The sequence below is a fragment of the Hordeum vulgare genome, chromosome 2H (assembly GCF_904849725.1).
Source record: "Hordeum vulgare subsp. vulgare chromosome 2H, MorexV3_pseudomolecules_assembly, whole genome shotgun sequence".
NCBI lineage: Eukaryota > Viridiplantae > Streptophyta > Magnoliopsida > Poales > Poaceae > Hordeum > Hordeum vulgare.
Window position 1 is genome coordinate 24,966,377 of NC_058519.1, and position 11,182 is coordinate 24,977,558.

The 11,182-nt window shown below is 43.6% G+C and overlaps 2 protein-coding genes across 2 annotated transcripts; both read right to left on the minus strand.

Annotated features, from left to right (window-relative positions):
* Positions 1-488: 488 nt before the first annotated feature.
* Positions 489-1,233, minus strand: LOC123429341. Its single transcript, XM_045113388.1, has 2 exons — positions 1,047-1,233; positions 489-952 (listed from the first exon to the last, which is right to left on the minus strand). Exons 1-2 carry the CDS (start codon positions 1,185-1,187, stop codon positions 605-607), a joined length of 489 nt encoding a protein of 162 aa, XP_044969323.1. The 5' UTR covers positions 1,188-1,233; the 3' UTR covers positions 489-604.
* Positions 1,234-10,507: 9,274 nt separating this feature from the next.
* Positions 10,508-11,182, minus strand: LOC123429342 (putative glycine-rich cell wall structural protein 1). The gene has a single exon (XM_045113389.1). The coding sequence runs from the start codon at positions 11,157-11,159 to the stop codon at positions 10,566-10,568; it is 594 nt and encodes a 197-aa protein (XP_044969324.1). The 5' UTR covers positions 11,160-11,182; the 3' UTR covers positions 10,508-10,565.

The following is an 11,182-nucleotide window of genomic DNA, read 5'->3' on the forward strand; positions in this document are numbered from 1 at the left end:
CTTAGCTAGCAATTTCAAGATAGATAATAGAATAGTTTCATGGGACGAACTCATCAGTAGTGACACGCTACTGAATGAGGTTGCCCACGCATTAGCTAGGAAGGGGTGGCCTGCAAGGACATATGAGGAGATTCGGAAAGAACTTCTGCGGTTGAATGAAAGATGGAAGAAGAAAGGCCAACACATACGCGGTGGAGGTGGAGTAAAACATCCCTTCTTATGGATTGACGATAGTGAGGACGAAGACGATATCTTCATGCCGAGTACCAAGAGCGCGTCATCGACGAAGGCCAAGAGCGCATCATCGACGAAGGCCAAGAGTAGCGCTTCGTCAAAGGGCGAGAGCTCTGCATCGTCGAAGGATGACGACGACTTTATGTAGTTTTTTTTATGAACTCTACATCTTAATGTATCTTATTTTATGTATGTTATTTTATGTATGTTATTTTATGAATCTTATTTTATGTATCTTATTTTATGGAAGCAACTTCAAATATATCGAGAACTTTTATTTCATGAAACTACATAGATGTCTTGTACGTACATCTGAAAGTTTGAAACTGACATAGAGAGATGCAATTGTTCGCACACATACATAGACGAATCACCCTATGCGACGACGACCAGCTGGCCTTGCCCGACGACCGGAGGGTGACAATCGATCAGGGGGTCTGTGTTCACGAAGACCACGACCGTACTGTCCCTCGTGTTCCTGTGTCTGCGACTCATGCATAGGTGGTGGAGTCTGAAATCCATATTGAGATGATGATTCTAAATTGTAGGTGAATGGTTGTGACTCAGAATTGATGTAAGATGGACCAATAACGTCCTGCCCGAAAAAATCATTTATCATTCCTGGGAGCGTGCATTGAGTATCATGGGTTTCTGTGAGTATTTCTTTCTGTACGCCACGCTGGGTATGTTCATCTCCCCATGATGGATCATTAATTTCCTGCTCCACGAAAAAATGTTTTTAAAATAAATTGTGTGTAGCAAAAAGATGTGTAAATAGAAGTTATGTAATTGCTTATTATAATTGTACATACCTGACCGCTGTTGTAGCTTTGTGCTCCCTCGCTTGTCTCAGCCCAACGATTCTCCTCGGGCATCCTAATCCCTCGCGTGGGCAGATATGGCTGAGATCCTTGAATGTGTGCGCCATATGCTGTATATGCATCCTGCTCCATGAAATGAGTTTGTTCGGGCGTCGAACCTACATCTGGAGCATTTACCTGTGATGTCTGCCCATGTATTGATAGAGACGAGTCATGTCGTGGAAGTGTCGGCGTAGTATTACGACCCTCTCACCACCGCATGGACGACGACGGCGCCGCACTCGGTCTAGCTGATCTCGGTTCCGGAATGTTGTACGCTGCAGTGACAACGTCGTTCTCTGTACCGCATCTCGTAAACCTTGTGCTCACGAATTCGCTAATTTTTTTAAAGAAGGATCTGCCTTTAGGATCAATTCCCTGGGCTCGCATTCCTTCCCTCGCCATCGCTTGTACTTGGGTGCAAATATCAATCTGAAAAAAATCGTTGTTCGTTGGTTAAATTGTTCATGAAATGATGGACCTGAATAGCAAGATGTTGATTATTACCGCGGAGTCACGATAGTAAGCTGATGATGTGTCCATCCGTCTCTGCAACTGTTCCATATGCGTTGGATGTGTTGGCATCGTAGGTGGTTCACTCGTCAGTCTAGTACGCGTGCTCATGCGATACCAATTATAGTACGCTTCTGTCGTAGTTGCATCGTATGTTCTGCATAAATAAATTAACATTACTAAATTGACATCACATTCTGTATTTTATAAGCACATAATTAAATTAACATTAGTAAAATTACCGTTCCTGAGGCACTATATTTTGCAGAGCTTCATTATTCCACTCATTTATCCATTCAATGTTTTCTGCATTCCAGTCCACACCAGATCTGCCCATATTGCTCATCCTGTAATTATAGATAAAAAAAAATTCAAGAATAGTTGATGGAATATCTATTTAGCTAGGTCACATCTTACTTACTTATGAGTTTCTTCGTCGATACATCTTGGAACCGGTGGTGGAATATCTTGATATAGACCGAACTGTCTCATGACACGGTCAGGATTATACGGTTCCACAAACCATAGATAGAGTAAATTGCAGCGAGTCATCCAAAAGGCACTATCTCTCACGCATTCCACTGGCATGTGTTGCGAACCAAATACCATATCAATGTGCGCCTCAGTCCACGGGTTCCACTGGCATGTGTTGCGAACCAAATACCATATCAATGTGCGCCTCAGTCCACGGGTTCCACTGGCATGTGTTGCGAACCAAATACCATATCAATGTGCACTGTCTCTTCGTTGTCTCAGGATCAGCATGGGTAGATAAAATTTCGAAGTTAATACGAAGCCAGCTGTGTGGGACACCTCGAGGCGGACCAGAACGATCTGATATGGGCATTTCGAGCCTCAGACGGGCAGAGACATCTGCTGGCCAATTAGGAGAAACTCGTGGATGTACCACTGGCACACCTCTAATTGGTAAAGCTGTGATCATTGACACATCTTTTAGAGTAGGTGCAAGCTCTCCACATCGAAAGTGAAATGTGTGGGTCTCCGGTCTCCATCTATCAACGAGGGATGTCAAAAGGGATGGGTCGGCAGTAAAACTACCTCGACGAGCTGCGATGTTCGCAAAATGTAGGAGTCCATAAGCCTCAAGGTGTTCAAGGAACCGATTCTCTATTGACCAGGGCGTCTTTACAGTTCGAAGCCGGAAGGTCTGAGGAGGATTTTCATGATTTGGATTTATGAAAAGCTGGCAACGGTGGTGGTTGTCGTGATAACCATTCAAAAGCTGGGGCATTTCAGCCATAACCTGCAATCACGATGAAATTAAATTAAATATTCCGAATATTACATCACGATTAAATTAAAATACATATTCCGAATATTACATCACGATTAAATTAAAATACATATTCCGAATATTACATCACGATTAAATTAAAATACATATTCCGAATATTACATCACGATGAAATTATGAATACATAGCATGATTACATATCACGCAGTGTTGTTGTTACGATACAGACACTCCCTACGCGGGTGACCAGCACACCTACATACGCGGCATCGCCTTGGTTCTTCCAACTGGCTGTGGTCCATGTCATTGCGATGACGCCTAGACTGACGCCGTCCCTTGCTGGTTCGCATCAATGCGGGATCTGGAACCCATGTGGTGCCTTCTGGCCATAATTGCTTGTAGTTCGTATCAATGCCCCATGCCCAAAACTCACCGTTCCAAGTGTTGTACAAATTGTGCATGTTGAAGTATGGTGATACGTATGGCTCGACACTAATTTGTTGATCTGCAGCTGCCCGCAATACGTGACTGCAAGGATATCCCAGAAGCTTGGGCTTGTTGCAAGTGCACTCACACGAGGTTGCGCCAAGCGTCACAGCTTGTTTTTTTCTCCCCTGTGGTGACCCTTCACAAACTTTGCTCGCACACTAACTTCCCATTTATTCCTAAGTGCATCTACCTGCCTGCACCCATGTCTTTGCGACTTCTTTGCTTTGTCATCAAGATGTCTTTCCATCTTCTCAGACCAGGTCTTGTTCAAATCAACTAGTGCCTTGGCAACAGTGACTCTATCTGCAAAGTATGACACAGTCCGGTTCCAAGTTTCATCAATTAGTGCTGTGATAGGTAGTGCCCTCACCCCTTTAAGAACACCATTGTACACCTCGGACATGTTGCTTGTCATTATACCGTATCTAGCGCCAGTGTCATGAGACTGCGCCCACTTGTACAAATTGGGACAATTCTCATTAATCCACTGGCTCAAATTTATTGCTGTTCGACGACCCCTCCGGTCTTCTCTCGCCGGGAGGGATGCGCGCTCGATCTGACCATTGATACCTGCCCAGATAGCATTCATTTTTGCTGTAGTTTTCTGCATGCACATCCTCTTGAATAGCTTGAACCAATCTTTGTTTTTGAATTTCGAATAAAAATTAGCTGCCAAATGCCTCATGCACCACCTTGTCTCCAGATCGGGCCACCCCCAATCTGGATCTTGTGAAGCCTTAATTATCTCAAGCGCGCTTAATAGTCCGGTGTTGCGATCAGAGATGATGCAAACCCCTTCCCGATCTTTGATGACACCCATCTTCAGGCAACACAGGAACCATAGCCAACTATGTTTGTTTTCGCTCTCCACTAGTGCATAGGCAATAGGAAGAAGTTGATTGTTTGCATCAGCTGCCATCGCCACTAAGAGTGTGCCCTTGTACTCTCTAGTGAGAAATGTACCATCAATTGATAAAACCGGACGACAATGCTTGAATGCTTGTATAGTCTGGGCGAATGCCCAGAATAAACGGTCCAGGATTTGCTCGTCCGGGTTCAATGGATTTGGACGTTCTTTCCGGAAAACTTGAGTCCCCCTGTTAGCAACTGAAATCTGATGCAACATTCTAGGGGCAAAAGAGTACGCCTCCTCATAGGTTCCATACAACCTCTGAAATATCTTTTCCTTTGCATGACGAGCCTTGCTATAGCTGACAGGGAAACCAATCAGATCAGATGCAGTTGCACGCAAAGCCCTAATACTAATATTAAGACTGTGCTGCACAATGGTTTGCATCACCTGGGACACATATTCTGCAGTCACATTGCGGTGCACTGAAAGAGTGCCGGTTTGCTCACAACCATGTTGCTCTATTTTTGTGACATGCCATGGCTGACATACCCCAGGCTTCTGGCGAGCAATAACTTTTCCGCGGCAACCCGCTTCGCGATGGATGCATATGAGCTTCAACTTCTTTTTATCAGACTGCTTCACTCTATGTTGCGTGTGTATAGCAATTGCATAGCTATGTATTGCTTGTTTAGCAGATTTCTTATCTGGGAAAATCTATCCAACGGCCAGACTCCCCGCGTCTAGGCCAGCAACAGAGTGAAATTCATTGGTGATGCTCATAACCTGTAAAAACTCTGGGTTGATTGCTGCAGCGACCGCATTCTCAGGAGGAACAACTTCATCATCATCTGATTCCGAAGACGCAGAAGAATGACCATCATCGTCATCATCTAGCGCCTCCGGCAATCCCTCGACATGTTCGCTCATGTCAACGACCGCAGACCAATATCCCGTGTCATACACTTGTTGGCCACCTATTGGTTCCGTTGGGCCGGCGTCGGGGGCTACAGTTATGGCCATATGTTCGCCACCACTTGGTTCCGATGGGCCGGCGTCGGGGGCTACAGTTATGGCCAACTCGGCCTCACCGGTACCGCTACTGCACTCGGCGACATCACTGGCATAAATGAACTCCACATAAACCATGGGTTGTCCATACATGGAGTTATTGGGATTGCTTGCAAAACCCATGTACGACGCCCATGCTCTTTCACCAGTAACCCATCGCAGAACCCAACGATTTCCTCCCTCAACCACGAAAGCCTCCAGGGTCATTTTTTTTCCATTCATCGCTGAACCAAACACCGATCGGATGCACCTTCTAACTGCCGCATACTCTACATGAACCATGTCTTTCACTACAACCGTAGTCATCCCGCACCTAGACACATCCACACCAGAAGGACCCTCACGTACGATGTGCCCATAACACACTAACAAATTTTCCATAGTACCTAACGAGCAGCCATATTTACATCGTTAGTCCATTAAAAATCATATTTTTATATTTACATTATAATAACAACATCCATTACTTATCTTTTTTACATATAACAATTTAACAACATCCATTACATCTACGCATAATAATTTATATTGTATCATTTATCGTGACACTACATCTATAAAATAAATAGAAGATGAATTACAATATCTCATTCATACCTCTGGTTTAAATAAGGATATCCTTCCGAATATAATATATCACCGAAATAATATCAGCGAATTCCACTTATTTTCATATGAACAAAAATATTACACACATAATTATTTCCGTGCTAGCAAAAGTCTAAAAATACATACTGCATGCATATATATATATATATATATATATATATATATATATATATATATATATATCACGAGTCATATTTCTACGGGGTTGACAAATTATCAAATAAACAAATATATTACACATGCGTCTTGCATGTAAAATACTAATGGAGCTAACATATTATTACATGTTTTTTACAAAAATGCTAGTTACATAGGCATTTTTCCGGCTCCTTTCTAAATACCAGTTGCATGCAAACATGAATAAATCATCGGTAATATATGAATATAGTCGACCTATTATCACATGAACACAAATATGAACAAAGTCTCATACCTTGATCTTCAACTTAGTAGTTCATATCGCATGACAAAATAGTTCCACACAAGTGATAATACGCTTCCTAAGACAAAAGAAAACACATACTTAGAAACTAATCAAACAAAATAAATACATCATGCATGCAAACACGACCAACACAAATGGAAAGCTCTTACCTTGATCTATCTTTTCTTCAACTACAACGTCTTCAAAATAGTTCCATAAAAGTGATAATACGCTCCCTAAGACAAAAGAAAACACATACTTAGAAACTAATCAAACAAAATAAATACATCATGCATGCAAACACGACCAACACAAATGGAAAGCTCTTACCTTGATCTATCTTTTCTTCAACTACAACGTCTTCAAAATAGTTCCACAAAAGTGATAATACGCTCCCTAAGACAAAAGAAAACACATACTTAGAAACTAATCAAACAAAATAAATACATCATGCATGCAAACACAACCAACATATATGGAAAGCTCTTACCTTGATCTATCTTTTCTTCAACTACAACGTCTTCAAAATCTAACTTTAAACCGTCCTAAATCGCCACATAAACATTCATACGGAGTAGCTCTTGAGAGAAAGAGAAGAGAGTGAGAAAGAGAAAGAGAAGAGAGTGACACGGGAGGCAACGGCAGGAGAAGAGAGTGAGAGAGGAGGCAGCGACGCGGTTCGCTTATAAAGAAGAAGTTTCGCACTGTTTCGTCGGTGGGAGGGGGAAAAATTCCCACTGTTTCGTCGGTGGGAGCGGGAAATAAACCTGGGAATCAGCGCGTACGGAAATCAGCGCAATCAGCAACAGTGTCGGCCGCGCGGAAACAGTGCCCTGGCCGCCTGCTCCCGAGGCGGCAGGGCCCACCCAGCGCTGTCCGTTACGGACAGGAGTGGCGGGAACGGGATCCGGCGCCGGCCGCCTCGGCTGGTGGCGGTAGGCCCCAGCCGCCTGGGGCGGTGGCGGCAGGCCCCACTGCCGCCTCGTGCGGTGGCGGCAGGTGCCACGTGCCGCCTGGCGCGCCTGCCGCCACCCGGGGTGGGGGTCCTTTCGCTCCTTTTCACTCGCAGGTGGTCTCTTTTGACAATCTCATTCGACAGGGGGTCCTTTTGGACAAAAAATCGTCTCTCCTTGCTGCTTTCAAATGTATGGTTCCATCGCTCCGAGTGTTTAAACTAGTGGATCTAGGGGAAGTCTAGCTAACTCTATATGTTAATCTTATTCTGACTACGAGTCATTCTTTGCTCAATATATTTTCATAACAATGTCAATTTATCTATGTTTCTGATTTATATGTCCTGAAAGATTACTAAAAGCAGACAAATCATTGATGGTTACAAACAACAATGCTCGTAGGTCAAATTCTTCTTGTTTGTGCTCATCCCACACACGTACACCTTTGATATCTCACAACTGTAAACGTTCTTCAACTAATGGCCTTAGATACACATCAATGTTGTTGCCGGGTTGCTTAGGGCTTTGGATGAGCATTGACATCATAATGAACTTCCGCTTCATGCACAACCAAAGAGGAAGGTTATAGATACATAGAGCCACATGCCAGGTGCTATGATTGTTGATCTGCTCCCCAAAAGGATTAATGCCATCTGCACTTAAACCAAACCAACAGTTCCTTCCGTCATGTGCAAAGTCTGACCACTCTCTCTCGATTTTCCTCCACTGCGACCCATCAGTGTGTACTCTCAACTTTCTGTCTTTCTTACGCTCGTCTTTGTGCCATCGCATTAACTTGGCATGCTCTTTCTTTTGGAACAAACGTTTCAACTGTGGTATTATATGAGCATACAACATTACCTTGGCAGGAATCCTCTTCCTAGGGCGCTGGCCCTCAACATCGTCACCAGGGTCATCGTGGCCGATCTTATAGCGCAACGCACCGCATACCGGGCATGCATTTAAATTCTTGTACTCCTCACTGTGGTACAGGATGCAGTCATTAGGGCATGCATGTATCTTCTTTGCTTTGTACGTACTGTCGGGCAATTCGTTGTCCTTTGGAAGCATCTTCTTTAACATTTTCAGCAACTTTTCAAAACCCTTGTCAGACACACCATTCTCTGCCTTTCATTGCAGCAATTCCAGTGTGGTACCAAACTTCTTCGTGTCATCTTCGCAGTTTGGGTACAATAATTTTTTGTGATCCTTTAACATGCGCTGCTACTTCAGCTTCTCCTTTTTCACTTGCACAGTTTCTCTTTGCATCAGCAATGGCCCGATCAAGATCATCAGTGGGCTCATCTGGTGCCTTTACTTCAGCTCCTTCCCCCATTGTAGTACCATCGTATTCGGGGAACAAAGAATAGTCTTCTTCTTCTTCATTCTCTTCCATTACAACCCCTCTTTCTCCGTGCTTGGTCCAACAGTTATAGCCGGACATGAAACCAGACGTAAACAGATGGACATGAACGACTCTTAACTTAGAGTAAGTTTTATCATTCTTACAGACAACATATGTATAAGGCATAAAACCATCCCGCTGGTTTGCCTTAGCCGCACGTAGAAAACTCTGCAAGCCATCAATGAACTGGAAAGAGCGTCGGTCATCGTACATCATTTACCGTTTCATCTTCATCACACAAGACCGAAAAGACCAAATTAATACAAGTTCACACATAAAGTTCATACACACTTATTCTCATAAAACAAAATACAAAAGTTTCTAGCTAAAGCATTTAAATGCAACAACAAATGCGATCAAGATCGCAACTAAGGTAACAATTGATCCAACAACATAGTAATACCAAGCCTCTTTATTAAGGGCATATTTTCTAATCCTTCTAATCTTCAAGCGCATTGCATCCATCATGATCTTGTGATCATCGACGACATCGGCAACATACAACTCCAATTTCATTTTCTCTTCTTCAATTCTTTTCAATTTTTATTTTAAATACTCATTTTATTTTTCAACTAAATTTAACTTCTTGACAAGAGCGTCGGATGCAATTTCCGCTTCACATACCTCCTAGATAAAAATATCTATGTTAACTTGATGGGCATAATTGTCATATAAATGAGAAATGCAACAAATAGTTATAAAAGAGAATATACCACATAGGAGGATCACCAAGGTGGTGCCGGCGACGAGACGGTGCGGGCGATCGACGGTGGTTAGGATGGGGAAGGGAAGGCACTAAGTAAACCACACCTACACATATGCAAACTAAGAAGTTAATCTGAGCTCATATTGCATATAAATCAAATAAACTCCCACATACTTAGTCCCAAACTAAAACCCATAAATCGCTATAATTAAAGAGCATTGCACGAGCTAATCTAGCAATGAGAGATGAAAGGGCAAAGTTCCTAACCTTTGTGAACATTTGGATGGATGGGGTGCCTCAAATCTTGAAAAATCTAGGAAGAAATTGAGGATGAACACGAGCAAGGGAAGAGAACAGAGGAGATAAAGGAGAAAACAGAGAGCTTGGGCTCGAGCTGGACGAAGCACTATTTATAATGATACTTTTAGTCCTGGTTGGTGATACAAACCGGGACTAAAGATCTATCTCTAGTCCCGCTTTGTATTACCAAGAGGGACTAATTGCCCTCGCACGGGCCCCAGTCTGACAAAACTCTGCCACCACCCCTTTAGTTCTGGTTGTTAACACCAACCGAGACTAGAGGTTCCTAATAAACCGGGACATAAAGCATGCCTCACGAACTGGGACTAGTGGCAACATTAGTCCTGGTTCAAAAGCACACCGGGACTAATGCTTCGAACCAAAGCCCTGTTTTCTCTACTAGTGCAATTTTTTATGTACATATTCATTGCCTCCATATGGTATTGCCATTGTGTGAATATAGAGATCGGGTGTGCCTTTTATATTATCTTGATGCATTATCGAAAAAGCTACAAAAGATGTTGATGGAGAGAACAAGGGTGATGGGTGGAGAGGCAGGAGTCTGAGAGAAGGATGATACTCGTCACTTGTTAAATTTGAACGGAACCATTTTTTTAATTATGCAAGTCATAGAGATTTTCTTTTGCGAAAACAGTTCATTTGAAGTCACACCTATTGGTAATTTATGAAACATTAGATTAACATTGTCTTTCTTGTCTGTTTTCAGATTGCATGTCCAGATTCATAGTTAAAACAATGTCAACATTTTTATTCATTTCTATGATCACAAGACAAGTGTACATGAAAACATTTTCTCCTTGTTAGCGGGAGGAAAAAAAAGGAAAACATGAATGATTGCGACAACTTAAAACACTTGGCCATGTCAAAAAGGCAACTTAAGGGTTTGCTTCGGCATTTCCGGATCCGCTCCCGCCACCACTGCCGCTGCCACCATTTTCCCCGCCTCCTTTGCCACCTCCACTACCCTTAACACTTGCATTTGCATCCTCTTTTCCATAATAGGTAGACATGGCGGAGCTAGAACCGGAGCCGGTGCCCCTGCCCTCTCCATGACCACTAGATCCATCGTAATTTCCGGCTTGTCCTCCGCCACCACCGCCCCCGGTACCATCAGCGCTAGAGTATCCAGGAAAACCAACGAATGCTCCTCCACTTGACTCGCTAGAAGCGGCACTGGAGCCATACCCGGCTCCACTTCCGGATCCACGGTACTGGCTTGCGCCACCACCGCTGCCACCGGCTCCGGCAACCGCATGGGTAGCTCCGGCAGTCGCATGGCCATCATTTGGAACGACCCGGCTCGATGCAGTGCCGCTCCCGGATCCGGAGCCACTACCGTCCACAATTCCACCACCTCCGCCCCCTCCACTCCCTTGAGCATCAGAGAGTCTCGACACCCGCCCAGCCTTGGCTAATCCAATGCCCAATAGAACAACAAAAGCCATAGCAAAAACTCTGGTGCCTGCCATTGATTGTTAAGCTTGTTTGCTAA